The 21,972-nt window shown below is 40.0% G+C and overlaps 1 protein-coding gene across 4 annotated transcripts in view; it reads right to left on the reverse strand.

Moving 5' to 3' along the window:
• Positions 1–21,972, reverse strand: part of LOC139754228 (phospholipase D2-like) — a 96,863-nt gene that overhangs the window by 68,584 nt on the left and 6,307 nt on the right. For 2 of the 4 annotated variants that reach the window (XM_071671558.1, XM_071671549.1), the window contains exons 2-6: positions 5,037–5,202; positions 3,448–3,534; positions 2,585–2,673; positions 1,886–2,009; positions 27–177 (exon numbers count right to left, since the gene is read on the reverse strand). In XM_071671558.1, coding sequence (XP_071527659.1) covers positions 27–177; positions 1,886–2,009; positions 2,585–2,673; positions 3,448–3,534; positions 5,037–5,178 — 593 coding nt within the window. In that variant the 5' untranslated portion in view covers positions 5,179–5,202. Of the gene's footprint in view, positions 1–26; positions 178–1,885; positions 2,010–2,584; positions 2,674–3,447; positions 3,535–5,036; positions 5,203–16,843; positions 17,173–21,972 lie in introns of those variants that run through there. The other 2 variants (XM_071671541.1, XM_071671531.1) reach the window with 2 other exon arrangements.

Consider the following 21,972-nt stretch of genomic DNA (forward strand, 5'->3'; position numbering starts at 1 on the left):
AATCAGCCCTGTATTTGGATACTCACACGTAACTGTTGAAGATATGTATATGGGAATGAACAGTTTGAACTTTGCTGATCTGCAGCTGCACAGGATGGTCTGGGACAAACACTTCAGGCATCAGTTCACAAAACTTATTTGTGTGAAACACCCTGGAGTATGAGAGTGAACCAACACCTAAAATGCAACAAACCTTAAAAATAGTGAATAGGAAATACCAAAAATTTTTGCACAGCTCCATTTTTTTGCACAGGATTTTTAGTAATCTGACATATCAACTTCCAACCTATGCCAAGCAATCTCACACAATCTAGATTTGGACTTTACTTCAGCTATATCTCATGAATAATGTGACATTATTACACCATTTTGAGCTGAAAATAAAAAACATAGGTTTTCATTACTAGAACATTCACGTTCTGTTTTAGAGATAAAGACTTTGTCTGTGTCTGTGCAAAGACTAATTGAATAAAATTCTACCTATTCAAGCATGTTTAAGATCTATTTACACTAATTCTGTTAATGTACAAGCTACATTCACCTCATTCCTAGCTAGTTTCACTTACTTGCTGACTCTAAAACTAAAATCAACACCACCAATCTAGCCTCTTTAAGACTAAAGCTTCAATTCTTATGGTATATATAAAAGGTAACCCCTTCATTTAAGCAATACCTGAATGAGAAGAGAATCAAAGTGCAATCAGAGCATAAAAACCTCAGCAAGTGATGAGATGATTACATGACTGTGACAAGCATAAATCAATTTCTCTTTTTATGTTAAATAATCTAAAGGTTCTAGCTTTGTTGTCTTACTATCTTAAAGTATACCAAAAAGACTAAAAAACAAACTTTCATTTTTGTTCATCTTCAACATTCAAACAAAGTATGGCACTTATGCATCTCCACATATTCTTTTATTATTCAACTATGACATCTACATACAGTTCACATTTACATACTCTATGGCCTTTTCCTTAATTCTTCTGCAAAATTAGGGGCAACAAATTAAAATGAAACATAATAACTATTGTTATCAGCTAAATGGTATCTAACCTCCAGCACATCTCACTACTGTACTCTTTCATGTGGTGACATGAAAAATATGCCCATCTAAGAACTTTTACTCTGCTTTCTTCTTCTTGTAATTAAAACAACTTGTCACAAACTACAATTCCTCACTGTAATCAAAGTTTTATGTTATGTAACCTTAAAGGGTTATAACTGCATTCTGGGTTAAAGAAGTTGCAATTATCAAGACATGAGACAGGACTTTACTGCAACACAATCAAAAAAGTATCTTTATGGATATGTCCAATACATGTCAAAATGAACAGTACAACTCCTGTTGTCTCTGCTGGGTTGGTAGGCATGACTGGGAGGTGCATTTCTGAATAATTTTGGTGGTTGTTGCTTTTCTATGTTTAATCAAAATGTTGTGCACAAATTTATGTTTTATTCAGACAAAAGATCACATAGAAGTGAACACTAGATTAACATGGGGTCGTGCAGTGTAAAACTTCAATGATATACAAAAAATAACCTTGTTTAACATGCTAAGGAAATCATGTGCCTTATGTAGAAACCTCAAGGGTTTTTAGTGTTGCAAAAGTAGTAAAAAGGTTTGCAACAGTAATTTCATTTCCTAATGGCAAAATAGCATCATCAGGAAATGCCCATGAAGTCATAGTGTACATCCAAGAGGGTTATGAATATGCACCTGAGACACATTAAAAGATTCTTCGTTCCTAAATATGATGTGTGAAGGCCCAACTCTAATCTTATCTTCTAATCTGAGGTGTAAGGTGATCTACATTTTGTTAATGAAATTACAAACATGGCCCTTTGAAGATTTCCAAAAATTAGACATACATAACAAAAAACTTACCATCAACTGCATCCTGTATGATGTCTGGTGTGTAATCAAAGTAACCAAGAATATCTGTATCAGAATCGGGTGAATTCAAAACAGGGCTCTGGGAAGTAGCAGAAATTTTCAAGGTGGGTCGATTCTGCAAACATACAGAGCAGAAGCATGACTAGCATGACAAACAGCTTCTTCATATATTGTTATCTTTAATATCAAAACCCATAATTACTATTAATCACTAACTTTCTTAGATGTCAGGCTATCATGAAATAAAGTATTACTAAGGCATGTGGTGTGTAAAATACTAAGGATATTTGTGTTACAATATCAGAGTTCCTATTAACCTCAAAACCTTTACAGAACTTTGGAACATGTACTAACCACACTCTGAATAATATCATTTTTTGAGAAAAGTAATATCACAATAGATGTATCAGAGGAATTACATTCTGGCTCACAAAAGCAAAATATCAAAAGATAATATAACATGATGCATCAAATGACATATATAATGGCTGTCTTATTTTTCTGTCCATAGACATGGCTTATATATCTCATCATTTCATCAGGCAATAACGAATAATGTACAATTAGTTAATATTACAGGCTGCTACAAAGAATTAAAATGCATACAGTACAATACTGAACTAAAGTAAATACTACTGATTATACCTCAATGGATTTCTATAGTGTTATAAAACTTGTTAAAAAAAATACCTGTCGTTTCTCCTTTGTATGTGGAGAAGTGTCAGAGTGAGAGACACTTTTATTCTTATGGTCAGTGTCATCAGCAGGTAATGGCAGATCTACAACAGAGGAGAGAGACATCATCTGTTACATAGGTATGTCAATTCATATACAGCTATCAAACAAAAAATTTCTATGGGAAAAATGTAACACCTTCTTAACTGTAATGTAGTTAACAGTATTAATATCATGAGATATTCAAGATCTTGTCCTCTCTTTTCAACCTATCTTATCAAAGAAGTTCCCAAACTATGTACTATTCATCTTATTTATTATACTTTGTTGCTGTCTCCCGCATTAGCGAGGTAGCGCAAGGAAACAGACGAAAGAATATGTACTATGTTATCTTGTTTCCAAGCAATATGTGGTTACCAAATATCTATCATATATTCACCCCTGGCTGTATCTTTTGTGCTTTTGTTATTCAGACAAAAAACTCTTTCTTTTCCCTCATAAATGTTTGCCATATTTGATGGAATTCTTTCATAAACCTGATTACATTCACATTTATAATATGAAATGATAAATCCTGAAGTAATTCTTGTCTGCAAATGCCAGCTAACCCATACAGATGACACTGGATATTACAGCTTAAGATCTGTAAGATATTAATTTCAATTCCCTGGAAATTATTCAACTAATGTATGACAATGTAATTTTTGACTTTCGTCAAAAAATGAATGTATACTTCATGTTAAAAAGGACGGGAGAAGTGGAGAAGATGCTGCATGTGCCATGCAATTCGACAGTAGGTGAAAGAATGTTATATATTGGCAGAAACAACATTCTTTTCATAAAAGTAAGTGATCTCTGTAAAACAAATGTACAAGTACCTGCAGGGTGTGGCTTTGTTCTGCACATTGATGTCTTATTAGATTCTGCATCTGACTTAGACAGGGACAGCGGTGACTTCCAGGATTCTAGAAAGATAAAAAAAATGTGGATAATCTCTATAACTGAGCAAATGGGTGTGAATGTGTAATATTAATGGCATCCTGCAGAGGACTAACGTTCTAATGTGTTCGATAAGGGAAAAAAACGCTCTAATGTGTTCCACATGGGAAAACAGCGACATAAAAAAGAGGTTTGCAACTGAACCAATGTGGCAATAATATATACTTCATATATTGTAAAAGCATCAATAATTCCTAATCAGTTAAAAAAATGGCATTTTGGCTTTGAACTCATGTGTGTTATTGAATAATCTGAATTTACCAAAAAATCAACATAAATAGAATTTGTAATCTTTCTATAATCTGAAATCTGGTAATAAGAAATCAAAAGCACAGAGCTTCACAGAATATTCTCTTCTTTAAGGTTTTTACAGTTTAGCAAGTGAAGAAAGTTGTTCACATAAGAGCAACATATCTACTCAACATCTCATGATGAGTTATTATGTTGTACGTGCATATTCTGGTGCACTTACACCCTCACAAAGAAAATACCTTTACAAGATTCAATCTACAATTATGTCTCTCTCAACAGATCCAAAAATACACCTTGCTAAAATCAGCTTTTTGCTAATGCAGAAAATGGCTAACAAGCATGAAAAAAGAATAATCAGCTCACTCACAAAGTATATCCAACAATTAAGGTTACCTCTCTTCTTTGTCCTTTCAATCAGACTACCACAAATGTTTCCTAATCTCTCATTTGCTATGCAACCTTTATGACCATAACATATTGAACAGGCTTCTATCTATGTAACACTTTAAAAATTTCTTCACCCACAAAGCTTTTTCATACTTATTCCTAACTGTTAAACTTGACCCTAAATTTCTACAATTCTATATATACAGATTCTCCACTCCAGCTCTTCTCATTTCATACATCTCCAATACTATGAAAATCAAGATTCCACATTAAAGCAAAATATCTAGAATAATTATCCTATTATGTACAATTTTTGCATATTCAACAATAAATTCTTATACACATTCAGACCTATCATGTCCAAATTACTTATCTTAAAGATTACCCATAAATTCTTGCATCCCTTAAGTCCCGTTATTCTGCACTCACTCTGGGTTGAAAATTTCCACCCTATATTTCAATTACACTCACAATACTACCAACAAAATGCCAAATGCCTGTAATTTTCAGATAGAGGTCATTTGGTGTATTGTTTTAGCCAAATAACACATTTTATCATGAATGACCAGCTAAGATCAGCTAAATCAAATTGGGAAACATACAATTATATCATTGTTATGTTAAAAGACACTCTTTTCCATTCCTCATAATGTAAAAATAAATCAAGTATCAAAACTGAGGAAGCAGCAGGTATGTGCTAGAAACACCCATTTTGACATAAATATCATACAGATAGACAGTATGAAATACTGGTATACACACAGATAATCAGTTAAGTAATCATACAGAAACACACACAAGAAAATAGAAACAAATATTAGCACAGTACCGAGCCTCTCATCTGCATGATCAGAGAGCTGGTCATCGTCATCGGACTGTGGCTGGTTATCAGGGGTGGCAAATTCATAGTGTGTTGCTCCATATCTTCTAGAAGAGTTTATGTTGACTTCACTAGTTGCTAGTGGTTCCATCTCCTGCTTCACATTTCTGCTAACCTGCAGCAAATGCCCAAGTCATTACTATTTTGTTGAAGAATAAAATGTCTGAACTCTTGCAACAAAAATGAGTAATAATAGTTCCAGTAATTGAAAAAAAAGATGAGTACCTCCCTGTTTAACTGTTATACAGCACTTAAATTATGAATAATAAAGATATCTACTTGTTCTCTGTTTTCCTTTAATATATGAACACTATACCAAGAGCTGTTTGCATCTACCCTACAAAATCATGTCACAATGTAACCTAGAAATTTTATATATATATATATATATATATATATATATATATATATTTGTTTATGGATGGGGTTGTTAGGGAGGTAAATGCAAGAGTCCTGGAAAGAGGGGCAAGTATGAAGTCTGTTGGGGATGAGAGAGCTTGGGAAGTGAGTCAGTTGTTGTTCGCTGATGATACAGCGCTGGTGGCTGATTCATGTGAGAAACTGCAGAAGCTGGTGACTGAGTTTGGTAAAGTGTGTGGAAGAAGAAAGTTAAGAGTAAATGTGAATAAGAGCAAGGTTATTAGGTACAGTAGGGTTGAGGGTCAAGTCAATTGGGAGGTGAGTTTGAATGGAGAAAAACTGGAGGAAGTGAAGTGTTTTAGATATCTGGGAGTGGATCTGTCAGCGGATGGAACCATGGAAGCGGAAGTGGATCATAGGGTGGGGGAGGGGGCGAAAATTTTGGGAGCCTTGAAAAATGTGTGGAAGTCGAGAACATTATCTCGGAAAGCAAAAATGGGTATGTTTGAAGGAATAGTGGTTCCAACAATGTTGTATGGTTGCGAGGCGTGGGCTATGGATAGAGTTGTGCGCAGGAGGATGGATGTGCTGGAAATGAGATGTTTGAGGACAATGTGTGGTGTGAGGTGGTTTGATCGAGTAAGTAACGTAAGGGTAAGAGAGATGTGTGGAAATAAAAAGAGCGTGGTTGAGAGAGCAGAAGAGGGTGTTTTGAAATGGTTTGGGCACATGGAGAGAATGAGTGAGGAAAGATTGACCAAGAGGATATATGTGTCGGAGGTGGAGGGAACGAGGAGAAGAGGGAGACCAAATTGGAGGTGGAAAGATGGAGTGAAAAAGATTTTGTGTGATCGGGGCCTGAACATGCAGGAGGGTGAAAGGAGGGCAAGGAATAGAGTGAATTGGAGCGATGTGGTATACAGGGGTTGACGTGCTGTCAGTGGAGTGAATCAAGGCATGTGAAGCGTCTGGGGTAAACCATGGAAAGCTGTGTAGGTATGTATATTTGCGTGTGTGGACGTGTGTATGTACATGTGTATGGGGGGGGGGGGGGTTGGGCCATTTCTTTCGTCTGTTTCCTTGCGCTACCTCGCAAACGCGGGAGACAGCGACAAAGTATAAAAAAAAAAAAAAAAAAAAAAAAAAAAAAAAATATATATATATATATATATATATATATATATATATATATATATATATATATATATATATATATATATATATATATATATATATAGGCATATGATAGAATTGATAGAGATGCTCTGTGGAAGGTATTAAGAATATATGGTGTGGGAGGCAAGTTGTTAGAAGCAGTGAAAAGTTTTTATCGAGGATGTAAGGCATGTGTACGTGTAGGAAGAGAGGAAAGTGATTGGTTCTCAGTGAATGTAGGTTTGTGGCAGGGGTGTGTGATGTCTCCATGGTTGTTTAATTTGTTTATGGATGGGGTTGTTAGGGAGGTGAATGCAAGAGTTTTGGAAAGAGGGGCAAGTATGAAGTCTGTTGGGGATGAGAGAGCTTGGGAAGTGAGTCAGTTGTTGTTCGCTGATGATACAGCGCTGGTGGCTGATTCATGTGAGAAACAGCAGAAGCTGGTGACTGAGTATGGTAAAGTGTGTGAAAGAAGAAAGTTAAGAGTAAATGTGAATAAGAGCAAGGTTATTAGGTACAGTAGGGTTGAGGGTCGATTCAATTGGGAGGTGAGTTTGAATGGAGAAAAACTGGAGGAAGTGAAGTGTTTTAGATATCTGGGAGTGGATCTGGCAGCAGATGGAACCATGGAAGCGGAAGTGGATCATAGGGTGGGGGAGGGGGCGAAAATTCTGGGAGCCTTGAAGAATGTGTGGAAGTCGAGAACATTATCTCGGAAAGCAAAAATGGGTATGTTTGAAGGAATAGTGGTTCCAACAATGTTGTATGGTTGCGAGGCGTGGACTATGGATAGAGTTGTGCGCAGGAGGATGGATGTGCTGGAAATGAGATGTTTGAGGACAATGTGTGGTGTGAGGTGGTTTGATCGAGTAAGTAACGTAAGGGTAAGAGAGATGTGTGGAAATAAAAAGAGCGTAGTTGAGAGAGCAGAAGAGGGTGTCTTGAAATGGTTTGGTCACATGGAGAGAATGAGTGAGGAAAGATTGACCAAGAGGATATATGTGTCGGAGGTGGAGGGAACGAGGAGAAGAGGGAGACCAAATTGGAGGTGGAAAGATGGAGTGAAAAAGATTTTGTGTGATCGGGGCCTGAACATGCAGGAGGGTGAAAGGAGGGCAAGGAATAGAGTGAATTGGAGTCATGTGGTATACAGGGGTTGACGTGCTGTCAGTGGATTGAATCAAGGCATGTGAAGCGTCTGGGGTAAACCATGGAAAGCTGTGTAGGTATGTATATTTGCGTGTGTGGACGTGTGTATGTACATGTGTATGGGGGGGGGGGAGGTTGGGCCATTTCTTTCGTCTGTTTCCTTGCGCTACCTCGCAAACGCGGGAGACAGCGACAAAGTATAAAAAAAAAAAAAAAATATATATATATATATATATATATATATATATATATATATATATATATATATATATATATATATATATATATTTTCTTTCTTTCAAACTATTCACCATTTCCCGCTTTAGCGAGGTAGCGTTAAGAACAGAGAACTGGGCCTTTGAAGGAATATCCTCACCTGGCCCCCTTCTCTGCTCCTTCTTTTGGAAAATTAAAAAGAAAATAATGAGAGGGGAGGATTTCCAGCCCCCCGCTCCCTCCCCTTTTAGTTGCCTTCGACGACATGCAGGGAATACGTGGGAAGTATTCTTTCTCTCCTATCCCCATATATATATATATATATATATATATATATATATATATATATATATATATATATATATACCTACACAGCTTTCCATGGTTTACCCCAGACGCTTCACATGCCTTGATTCAATCCACTGACAGCACATCAACCCCGATATACCACATCGATCCAATTCACTCTATTCCTTGCACGCCTTTCACCCTCCTGCATGTTCAGGCCCCGATCACTCAAAATCTTTTTCACTCCATCTTTCCACCTCCAATTTGGTCTCCCACTTCTCCTCGTTCCCTCCACCTCCGACACGTACATCCCCTTGGTCAATCTTTCCTCACTGATTCTCTCCATGTGCCCAAACCATTTCAAAACACCCTCCTCCACTCTCTCAACCACGCTCTTTCTACTTCCACACATCTCTCCCACCCCCACATTACTTACTCGATCAAACCACCTCACACCACACACTGTCCTCAAACATCTCATTTCCAGCACATCCACCCTCCTGCGCACAACTCTATCCACAGCCCATGCCTCGCAACCATACAACATTGTTGGAACCACCATTCCCTCAAACACACCCATTTCCGCTTTCTGAGACAATGTTCTCGACTTCCACACATTCTTCAAGGCTCCCAGAATTTTCGCCCCCTCCCCCACCCTATGATTCACTTCCGCTTCCATGGTTCCATCCACTGCCAGATCCACTCCCAGATATCTAAAACACTTTACTTCCTCCACTTTTTCTCCATTCAAACTTACCTCCCATTGACTTGACCCTCAACCCTACTGTACCTAATAACCTTGCTCTTATTCACATTTACTCTTAACTTTCTTCTTTCACACATTTTACCAAACTCAGTCACCAGCTTCTGCAGTTTCTCACATGAATCAGCCACCAGCGCTGCATCATCAGCGAACAACAAGTGACTCACTTCCCAAGCTCTCTAATCCACAACAGACTGCATACTTGCCCCTCTCTCCAAAACTCTTGCATTCACCCCCCTAACAACCCCAGCCATAAACAAATTAAACAACCATGGAGACATCACACACCCCTGCTGCAAACTGACATTCACTGGGAACCAATCACTTTCCCCCTTTTCCTACTCGTACACATGCCTGGATGTGGAAAGTGAGCTGTGGTTTTCGTGCAATATTACATGACAGCTAGAGACTGAGTGTGAACGGATGTGGCCTTTGTTGTCTTTTCCTAGCGCTACCTCGCACACATGAGGGGGGAGGGGGTTGTTATTCTATGTGTGGCAAGGTGGCGATGGGAATGAATAAAGGCAGTCAGTATGAATTATGTACATGTGTATATATGTATATGTCTGTGTGTGTATATATATGTATACGTTGAGACGCATAGGTATGTATATCTGCATGTGTGGACGTGTATGTATATACATGTGTATGTGGGTGGGCTGGGCCATTCTTTCGTCTGTTTCCTTGCGCTACCTCGCTAACGCAGGAGACAGCGACAAAGCAAAATAAATAAAATATATATATATATATAGGGTTGTGGGTCAAGTCAATTGGGAGGTAAGTTTGAATGGGGAAAACTAGAGGAAGTAAAGTGTTTTAGATATATGGGAGTGGATCTGGCAGCGGATGGAACCATGGAAGCGGAAGTGAATCATAGGGTGGGGGAGGGGGCAAAAATTCTGGGAGCCTTGAAGAATGTTTGGAAGTCGAGAACATTATCTCGGAAAGCAAAAATGGGTATGTTTGAAGGAATAGTGGTTCCAACAATGTTGTATGGTTGCAAGGCGTGGGCAATGATTAGAGTTGTGTGCAGGAGGGTGGATGTGCTGGAAATGAGATGTTTGAGGACAATATGTAGTGTGAGGTGGTTTGATTGAGTAAGTAATGTAAGGGTAAGAGAGATGTGTGGAAATAAAAAGAGCGTGGTTGAGAGAGCAGAAGAGGGTGTTTTGAAATGGTTTGGTCACATGGAGAGAATGAGTGAGGAAAGATTGACCAAGAGGATATATGTGTCAGAGGTGGAGGGAACGAGGAGAAGTGGGAGACCAAATTGGAGGTGGAAAGATGGAGTGAAAAAGATTTTGAGTGATTGGGGCCTGAACATGCAGGAGGGTGAAAGGCGTGCAAGGAATAGAGTGAATTGGAACGATGTGGTATACCGGGGTCGACGTGCTGTCAATGGATTGAACAAGGGCATGTGAAGTGTCTGAGGTAAACCATGGAAAGTTCTGTGGGGCCTGGATGTGGAAAGGGAGCAGTGGTTTCAGTGCATTATTACATGACAGCTAGAAACTGAGTGTGAACGAATGGGGCCTTTGTTGTCTTTTCCTAGCGCTACCTCCCACAAATGAAGGGGGAGGGGGTTGTTATTCCATGTGTGGCGAGGTGGCGATGGGAATAAATAAAGGCAGTCAGCATGAATTATGTACATGTGTATACATGTATATGTCTGTGTGTGTATATATATGTGTACATTGAGATGTATAGGTATGTATATTTGTGTGTGTGGACATGTATGTATATACATGTGTATGTGGGTGGGTTGGGCCATTCTTTTGTCTGTTTCCTTGCGCTACCTCGCTAATGCAGGAGATAGCGACAAAGCAAAATAAATATAAATAAATGAATATATATATATATATATATATATATATCCAATCTGACAAACTACATCTAAGTCTAACTTCTGACTCCAGCATTAACCAGTGAATGATACACTTTACAGTAATCTTATCAGTGACAGTTGTCTATGATAGTGAGAGCTAATCACAAAGCTTCCTCTACCAATGTCTCTAATGCTGCATGTAACAATGTTCCAATCCCAGGCAACCAAGCTCAGTCATTAGAGACAGTCTGCTCTCTCTGTTACCATCCTCAGTCAATGTCATTGCCAACATCTAATGCTTGCACTTTACTTATGCGCTCTCTCTCTCTCTTTCTCTCCACACATGCTTGAGTATATGTTCCACATAAACATATGTATTGTATGTATACATGTATGTTAAAATTAGCCCTTCTTGTCAAAAGTGTTATTCGTATAGGCACACCTTGATGGCATGCACAGCATGGAGACATAACCTTAGTATCATATGCACAACTTTAGTTCATATATTTATGTGGATGTAACCTGCTGCAGCCTGTAATGCAGAAACATAACCTTGGCGCTGGGTGCTACACACTGTGCTTAAGTGCAGAATCAGTTTGATCTAAATATGGTAACAGCTGCTATAAACTTCACTTCCACCTTGGATTTGATTTTCTTTCCTTTGAATAGAAGCATCATTAGCAACAGAAAGGACTCTGGCTTTGCTTCCTGCAGCAGAACCAAATGACTAAAGCACCAACATCCTTCCTGCAACAGCAACTTAAGACTTGGACTACCTCTCCCTTCTGGAGCATAACAATGGGTCCCTGTTATCATCTCTCGCTTCTAGCATCAGCGCCACAAGATCCCGTTATAACCACTCACCTCCTGTAGCAGCCCAATGGGACTCATGCATCAAATTCTCTCCCTCCTGTATCAGTACTATGGGACACAGCAACACCTCATCCCTCCTGTAGCAACATTAAGGGAACCTCATTCAACCTCACTTCTCCTATAGCAGCACCATGGGAACCCTGCTAATCTTCATACCTTCAGAAGCAGTACCACAAGAACTGGCATTGCCTCCTTCCTGCAGAAGCACCACAGGACTTAGCATTTGCCTTCATCTTCTTGCAGCAGCACCAAGAACCTTGACAACACCTACTCTCTCCTGTAGGCACCATTGGTCCCTGGAATTCCTCACATCTCCAACAGCAGCATCATGGAGTCCTAGAAATGCTTCAACCCTCCTTCAACAATGCTATGGGACCCTAGAAACACCTACCCCATCCTGCAGGAGCACAATAGATCCACAGCCATGCTCCAAACTCCTGCAACAGCACCACAGGACCCAAGAAACACCTCCTCCCTCCTACAGCAGCACCATGGAACCTCAGCTAAGCCTCATCCCTCAAGCAACAGAATCATGGGGCTCAAGAGAAACCTAATCCCTCATGAAGCATCACAATAGACAGTTAATGACCATGCCTCACCCTCCTGCAACTGCATTAAAGGACCCAAGAAAAACCTCCTTCCTCCTCCAGCAGCATCAGATCCTAGCGACACCTCCTTCTCTCTTGCGTTACGACTCCTCTGTCCCTGCTCCTGCACCAGCTGTAGCAGCTCCCCCAACAATTGCACATCATTTAATGTCAATAGCAATGTAATGTTACCCATATTTTTACCTCCTTTTCTTGACCACGTAATCTTAAAGATAAAGACACAGTCAAAATTCATAAAGTTTTACACTCAAGGGACTACACACACACACACACACACACACACACACACATATATATATATATATATATATATATATATATATATATATATATATATATATATATATATATATATTTATATTTATTTTGCTTTGTCGCTGTCTCCTGCGCCTGCGAGGTAGCGCAAAGAAACAGACGAAAGAAATGGCCCAACCCACCCCCACACACATGCACACACACACACGTCCACACACACAAACATACACACCCACACATCCCAATGTGCACACATATATACACACACAGACACACACATATACACACATGCACACAATTCACACTGTCTGCCCCTACTCACCCCCATGGCCACCCCGCCACACATGGAATAACATCCCCCTCCCCCCTCATGTGCGCGAGGCAGCGCCAGGAAAAGACAACAAAGGCCCCATTCGCTCACACTCAGTCTCCAGCTGTCATGCAATAATGCCCGAAACCACAGCTCCCTTTCCACATCCAGGCCCCACACAACTTTCCATGGTTTACCCCAGACGCTTCACATGCCCTGATTCAATCCATTGACAGTACGTCGACCCCGGTATACCACATCGATCCAATTCACTCTATTCCTTGCCCGCCTTTCACCCTCCTGCATGTTCAGGAGGGTGTAATAATCACATCAGGGGAAACACAAGACAAAAATATGTCAGTTGATATACAACGAAGAGACGTAGCTAGGACGCCATTTGGTAAACATGTGATTGCTCCATCACGTTTACCAAAAGGCGTCCTAGCTACGTCTCTTCGTTGTATATCAACTGACTGTTATATTTCTCTCTTGTGTCTCCTCTGATGATGTGATTATTACACGAAAGTGCACTTGGGAAATTATCGTGTTTCATTTTCCCTGTGGACTCATAGGAACATATATATATATATATATATATATATATATATATATATATATATATATATATATATATATATATATATATATGTGTGTGTGAATAAGAGCATGGTAATTAGGTACAGTAGGGCTGAGGGTCAAGTCAACTGGGAGGTAAGTTTGAATGGAGAAAAACTGGAGGAAGTAAAGTGTTTTAGATATCTGGGAGTGGATCTGGCAGCGGATGGAACCATGGAAGTGGAAGTGGATCATAGGGTGGGGGAGGGGGCGAAAATCCTGGGAGCCTTGAAGAATGTGTGGAAGTCTAGAACATTATCTTGGAAAGCAAAAATGGGTATGTTTGAAGGAATAGTGGTTCCAACAATGTTGTATGGTTGCGAGGCGTGGGCTATGGATAGAGTTGTGCGCAGGGGGATGGATGTGCTGGAAATGAGATGTTTGAGGACAATGTGTGGCGTGAGGTGGTTTGATTGAGTAAGTAACGTAAGGGTAAGAGAGATGTGTGGAAATAAAAGGAGCGTGGTTGAGAGAGCAGAAGAGGGTGTTTTGAAATGGTTTGGGCACATGGAGAGAATGAGTGAGGAAAGATTGACCAAGAGGATATATGTGTCGGAGGTGGAGGGAACGAGGAGAAGTGGGAGACCAAATTGGAGGTGGAAAGATGGAGTGAAAAAGATTTTGTGTGATCGGGGCCTGAACATGCAGGAGGGTGAAAGGAGGGCAAGGAATAGAGTGAATTGGATCGATGTGGTATACCGGGGTTGACGTGCTATCAGTGGATTGAATCAGGGCATGTGAAGCGTCTGGGGTAAACCATGGAAAGCTGTGTAGGTATGTATATTTGCGTGTGTGGACGTATGCATATACATGTGTATGGGGGTGGGTTGGGCCATTTCTTTTGTCTGTTTCCTTGCGTTACCTCGCAAACGCGGGAGACAGCGGCATATATATATATATATATATATATATATATATATATATATATATATATCATATCAATTATACTTTGTCACTGTCTCCCGCGTTAGCGAGGTAGCGCATGGAAACAGACGAAAGAACTGCCCAACCCAACCACATACACATGTATATGCTTAAACGCCCACACATGCACATATACATACCTATACATTTCAACGTATACATACATATACATACACAGATATATACATATATACATATGTACATATTCATACATGCTGCCCTCATCCATTTCACTGCCACCCCGCCACACATGAAATGGCACCACCACCCCATCGCGCGTGCGAGCGAGGTAGTGCTAGGAAAATCTATTAACCTTGCTTTGATTAAATTTACTCTCAATTTTCCCCTTTCCCAAACTCAGATACATCTGTATTTTCTTGGTCGAATCTGCAACCAAAACTGTCATCGGCAACCAATAACAGACTCGCTTCCTAGGCCTGCCTCCCCCCCCACCTCCAACAGACGACATACCTACCCCACTCTCCAAGACCCTCCCTCGCTCTCGCATCCAAAAGCAAACTAAACAACCATGGTGACATAATCCACCCTTTTTGTTCAACCCATCTTCACTTGAATCCACTCATCCTTCTAGCTCCCTACTCATACGCATGCCTTATTCTTTTGAGAAGTCCTCACTACTTCTCATACCTTTCCTCCTTTCTACAAAGCATCTCTATTAACCCTATCATATGCTTTCTCTAAATCTATAAATGCCACACGCAAATTCCTCTTTTTCACTCTGTATTTCTCACGCATTCTTCAAAGCAAACACCTGATCCATACACCCTTTACTACTTCTGAAGCCGCGCTGTTCCTACCATGCCACCACTTTCTCAATCACCACTCTTCCACGTAACTTTCCAGGTACACTTAAAAAACTTAAACTTCTTTGAATTCCAACACTCACCTCTTTCCTTGCTTTTAAACATACATTCTGCCAATCCTCAGTTTCACCTTGATCTATACTTAACTTGAGAATTCTAATCAACCAATCAACAACACAGTCATCCCATAAATTAAGAAATTCAACTGCAATACCTTCCATACCTTGCCACATTTCATCTTACGAAAGCCCCTCACCACCTCTTCTCCCTTCATGATACCACCTGTCATGAATCTCGCTTTGCATACCTCCCTGACCTAAACACCTTAAATTTGCCATCCTATCATCAAACACATTCAATATTCCTTCAAAGTAATTACTCCATTTCTTCTTCACCACATTACTACCTGTTTTCACTTCCCCATTTGCCCTCTTCCCCATTGTTTACATTTATTCTCACATATTCTCACATTTATTTGTTTACATTTATTTCCTCACAAAATAAACCTCCTTATTTTTCTTTTCTCCCTAAAGTTGATAACTGCTCAGTCCAACTCGTTTTTGCCCACTTTTTCAGCCCCTGCACATTACTATCAAGCACGCAGCTGTTTTCTGTAGTACATTTCCAAGTCATCCAATACACCTTCCCATAAACCTCTCTTTATTTCATTATTGCACAACTCATTACCGTTTCTGACCTGCCACCTCTCACTTTCCACATGCAACACATCCCTCTCGCACATGCCAGCACTGCTTCAATAAAACCTCATCTATTCCCCTAATTCGTTTACTCTCAACTTTTGCTTTTCTACACTCAATATCTCTTGGTGTTTCTTCATACCAGTCTCTTTTTCAAGTTTTTTTTTTTTTCATCACCCTCTTCCTATCCATATAATCTCTCTTCCTAAAATCTCAACATATCTTCTCCCTCATCTCCACCCGGTAATGATCAGCCATCCCACAAGCTGCCCCTTCCAACACATTCAAGAGTTTATTGTTTGCATGTATATCAAAATGTACATAATTCAACATTGCCTACGGACCATCTTTTCAACTCAATTATGCCACTCTTGTTAAACCAAGTATTCCCATTCACAACTTCCTTATCAGCCCACAGCAGAAGCTGTTCATCTTACTAAATATCCCACCCTTCCCAGTTATACCCTCGACAGCAACATTACTCACTTTCGCATTTAAATCACCCATCACTTAACACACAAACTCTCGCATGAGAACTGCTGACACACTCAGTTTTTCCCAAAATATTACTCTGTTTTTATCAATTTCCTCGTGGCGGTAATAATCATCATCCATCACTCGTAATCCACTTTCATTTTTACTCATGTCAGTCTGGGATTACTTCCTGACACTCTTTTACATATTCCCATAACTCTCGCTTCAGCAGAAGCGCTACCACTTCCTTTGCTCTTGCCCTCACACTAACCCTCGACATCTCTCCCAAAACATTATTCTCCCTTACCCTTTAGCATCCCCCTTATACAGGCGTATTTACTCCCGGTAATCAACAAAAATTGAAACATAAGAACCTTTACATAGCACCGATGATGAACTCACACATACACTGTGCTTACCTTCCTCTTTAGATTCTTAAATAAGTCCAGACGCAGAGTGAAGAAAGAACGGGTGGAACCCAAGCTTGAGTGCATGAAGTGTCTTTCAGCACCGCCCTCTGAACCCAGATCCATCACAACACACACAAGAGGTCAAAGCACTCGGAGTATCACCAAACAATCATAGCTTCTTACGATGATTTAACAAACATGTGATTTAAATAATATCTCAAATAATCTAATTTGAAATGTTTAGCAGTATTGCCCACTGTAAGCTATGTGCAATTACGTAACAGTCAGGCTATTAAAGGAACCTCACAATTCGATATCTATGAATACGTGTAACCAACATTTACTCTGCTGGTCACATTTCATAAGCAATCAGAGAGCATGACGCATATCGCACCAGCACAACGGGAGATCCGATATGAACGAGCCAACCCAAGAAACTGTGGCCACAGTAACTGACGCGATGTAAGAGAGACGTAAGCGTCACGGCAACCATCTACCTACAGCTGTACCGAGATCAATCAATATTTCAAGAGAAAATTACCATCATGTGGGCTGCACCACATCTGGTAAACTAACACCCCCACCAAGCCACTTCTACTCACACCGCACGGTCCATTACACCATTACGCCGCTCATTACTACACGCGCTCACTACACCAGACTCAATTTAACACACTTTCCCATACATAGCTATAACCATATCACTTTTCATATCATATGCGAGTTAATGTATAAACAAACATATTAGTTCAACGTAATATCTTCCTGATAATCCCTGATAATATATATATATATTTATTTTCATTATACTTTGTCGCTGTCTCCCGCGTTTGCGAGGTAGCGCAAGGAAACAGACGAAAGAAATGGCCCAACCCCCCCCCCATACATACGTCCACACACGCAAATATACATACCTACACAGCTTTCCATGGTTTACCCCAGACGCTTCACATGCCTTGATTCAATCCACTGACATCACGTCAACCCCGGTATACCACATCGCTCCAATTCACTCTATTCCTTGCCCTCCTTTCACCCTCCTGCATGTTCAGGCCCCGATCACACAAAATCTTTTTCACTCCATCTTTCCACCTCCAATTTGGCCTCCCTCTTCTCCTCGTTCCCTCCACCTCCGACACATATATCCTCTTGGTCAATCTTTCCTCACTCATTCTCTCCATGTGCCCAAACCACTTTAAAACACCCTCTTCTGCTCTCTCAACCACGCTCTTTTTATTTCCACACATCTCTCTTACCCTTACGTTACTCACTCGATCAAACCACCTCACACCACACATTGTCCTCAAACATCTCATTTCCAGCACATCCATCCTCCTGCGCACAACTCTATCCATAGCCCACGCCTCGCAACCATACAACATTGTTGGAACCACTATTCCTTCAAACATACCCATTTTTGCTTTCCGAGATAATGTTCTCGACTTCCACACATTCTTCAAAGCCCCCAGAATTTTCGCCCCCTCCCCCACCCTATGATCCACTTCCGCTTCCATGGTTCCATCCGCTGCCAGATCCACTCCCAGATATCTAAAACACTTCACTTCCTCCAGTTTTTCTCCATTCAAACTCACCTCCCAATTGACTTGACCCCTCAACCCTACTGTACCTGGGGATAGGGGAGAAAGAATACTTCCCACGTATTCCCTGCGTGTCGTACAAGGCGACTAAAAGGGAAGGGAGCGGGGGGCTGGAAATCCTCCCCTCTCATTTTTTTTTTTTTTAATTTTCCAAAAGAAGGAACAGAGAAGGGGGCCATGTGAGGATATTCCCTCAAAGGCCCAGTCCTCTGTTCTTAACGCTACCTCGCTAATGCGGGAAATGGCGAATGGTATGAAAGATATATAAAGATATATTTTTTCTTTTTTTTTTTCCCAAAAGAAGGAACAGAGAATTGGGCCAGGTGAGGGTATTCCCTCAAAGGCCCAGTCCTCTGTTCTTAACGCTACCTCGCTAATGCGGGAAATGGCGAATAGTTTGAAAGAAAGTATATATATATATATATATATATATATATATATATATATATATATATATATAGGGTGGGGGAGGGGGCGAAAATTTTGGGAGCCTTGAAAAATGTGTGGAAGTCGAGAACATTATCTCGGAAAGCAAAAATGGGTATGTTTGAAGGAATAGTGGTTCCAACAATGTTGTATGGTTGCGAGGCGTGGGCTATGGATAGAGTTGTGCGCAGGAGGATGGATGTGCTGGAAATGAGATGTTTGAGGACAATGTGTGGTGTGAGGTGGTTTGATCAAGTAACGTAAGGGTAAGAGAGATGTGTGGAAATAAAAAGAGCGTGGTTGAGAGAGCAGAAGAGGGTGTTTTGAAATGGTTTGGGCACATGGAGAGAATGAGTGAGGAAAGATTGACCAAGAGGATATATGTGTCGGAGGTGGAGGGAACGAGGAGAAGAGGGAGACCAAATTGGAGGTGGAAAGATGGAGTGAAAAAGATTTTGTGTGATCGGGGCCTGAACATGCAGGAGGGTGAAAGGAGGGCAAGGAATAGAGTGAATTGGAGCGATGTGGTATACAGGGGTTGACATGCTGTCAGTGGATTGAATCAAGGCATGTGAAGCGTCTGGGGTAAACCATGGAAAGCTGTGTAGGTATGTATATTTGCGTGTGTGGACGTGTGTATGTACATGTGTATGGGGGGGGGGGTGGGGCCATTTCTTTCGTCTGTTTCCTTGCGCTACCTCGCAGACGCGGGAGACAGCGACAATGTATAAAAAAAAAAAAAAAAAAAAAAAATATATATATTATATTATATATATATATATATTATATTATATTATTATATATATATATATATATATATATATATATATATATATATATATCTTTCTCCTTTCATACTATATATATATATATATATATATATATATATATATATATATATATATATATATATATATATATACAATCAAAATCAACAATAACAAGTGTGAATCTGTGTATGTGTGGAGGGTTTACACTAGGTGAGGACACACTCTCAGCCATGAGTAAACAGCTTCAACTTAAACACTCATGATGGCACAGATAGTTGATGAGATGATGGCCCGCAGACGTACAGCTCTCTCGTCTCTCCCCTTACTATGCAAATAATAAAGGCACACACACACACACACACACACATACAAATTTGAGATGTATGATCGAGGAGAATGTTCAATAGCTAGGGCACCACAAGAGTAGGACTTATGCCCTGTGCAAAAAAAAAAAAAAAATTACCAATGGGTGATCGATAATTACACACACACACACGTCTTAAAAAGTCTTTGATAACTCTGAAGACTTGTTTCACATCACCTCTGTACATTTACTAAGCCCTCGTAGAATTTGTTTCTCAGCCCGGGAATCATCATCATGGCAGCTCGACACAGCACTTAAGTCTGTCCTTTTTTTTTTTTTAGGTACGGGAACTAAAACTGAACATAATTCAAGATGGGGACGAACCAAAGAACTGGCAAGATCAAGAATGAGTTCCCTGGACCTAGATTTGAAGGCACCACCCATGAGTCAAAGTTTTTCTTTTTTCGCTTTTCACTGCTCTTGGGCACTGCTTACTTGGCTTCAGATCACTACAGTTTATCACGCCCAAATCTTTTTCCTCACTTACCTTCAGCAGTTCGAAAGAGTTAATACTGTAGCTTGCCTGTAAAACTTATCTGAATTCACGTGCCACCAACGTGCCACGCCATCCATGTTTGTTTAGGTCAGTTCAACGTTGCTGACGTTCAAATTCAAAAATACATTTATGTTCCAGCTTTGTAACGTCAGCGAACTTTGATAGCAATAACATTATCAATACCATGAATAGCATGTGATAAAAATCTACCTACACTAAAAAACGACAAGACCGACTCACACTTAGTATTATTTTTTACAGCAAATGAGACACGTGAGTTCAGACATATATGAAACTTTAATATCAAGAACGGTATCAATACGATTAATAGGGTAAGACAAAATTTATCTATATCAAAAACGATCAAACCGACTTAGTATAACTGTTATAACAGATGATGCACGTGACTTTAGACATATATATATATATGGTGGCCCACCTATCCTCCCGCCTCACACAATGTCACGTGACGTGTTTCTATGGAGGCAAGTGTTTCCAGGTGTCAACAGGTGTTAATGTGAAATTTGGTACTCTCGCTTGAAGAGGCCCCCCCCCCCCCCCGTGTGTTTTCGGTGAAACAGGTGTTATGTAGTGCAGACCAATATACAAATTGGAATAGAAGTTTGCTGAAATGTAGTGGAATTTCCAGCAGCTTCCGTGAAACTGGATCAGTCAACGGACGCGCCAAGATCCTGGGATGGCAGGTCAGCAGTTTTCAAAATTTGTCGTAACCGAAGTGTGGGGAATGTATTTTGTGTTGATGAACAGATGCTGGATATACTCATGGTCTAAGGTAAGTGCACAGTGACATTCGGCTCGTCCTTTATAAGAGAACTTGCACTCCACTTTTTTAGTGTTTAACCAGCATGACTGTTGAGTACAAAACTTTGTTGACGGCCAATTAGCCAAATTTCCCATTAACACGAGTACAATCCCATCAGTGCCATGTTTATTAAGTTTTGCCAGTAACCTTTTATATGGGACCCTTCTCGAATGCTCTCTGAAAATCTAGATAGATGAAATCAACTGCTTTACTTTTGTCATACATGATGATGATATTAAAGAAATCTAAACATTTGGCAGACAGCGATTTCCTCTAAATGGGTTATATTTCTGTCTTGAATGATAGTTGCTCTAAGTTTTTCAACTACAGACGTTAAGCAAATTGTACGATGATATCCAGGCAGACTTCATCTTTTTTTGAACATTCATCTTGAACTTTTCCGGTAGTAAATGACTGACTGAAAAAGGGTAGTCAAGGACTTAACTATCTCATTTTTCGCCTCTTTCATTGTCCTCGGATTAAACTTATCACGGGCTGCCCTTTTGTTTGGCTTTATCCCGTTTTTGTTATGTCTTTAGTTTTCATGTTAGTTTGCTGAAGAACGTGGGATTCTGAACATGGGTTGTGCCATGGTTTTGTTGTATTAAACCAATTCAGCGTTTTCTCTAATAATGGACTTGATGATTGGGTTTTGACTCCT

Source organism: Panulirus ornatus, chromosome 2, assembly GCF_036320965.1.
Source record: "Panulirus ornatus isolate Po-2019 chromosome 2, ASM3632096v1, whole genome shotgun sequence".
Lineage (NCBI taxonomy): Eukaryota > Metazoa > Arthropoda > Malacostraca > Decapoda > Palinuridae > Panulirus > Panulirus ornatus.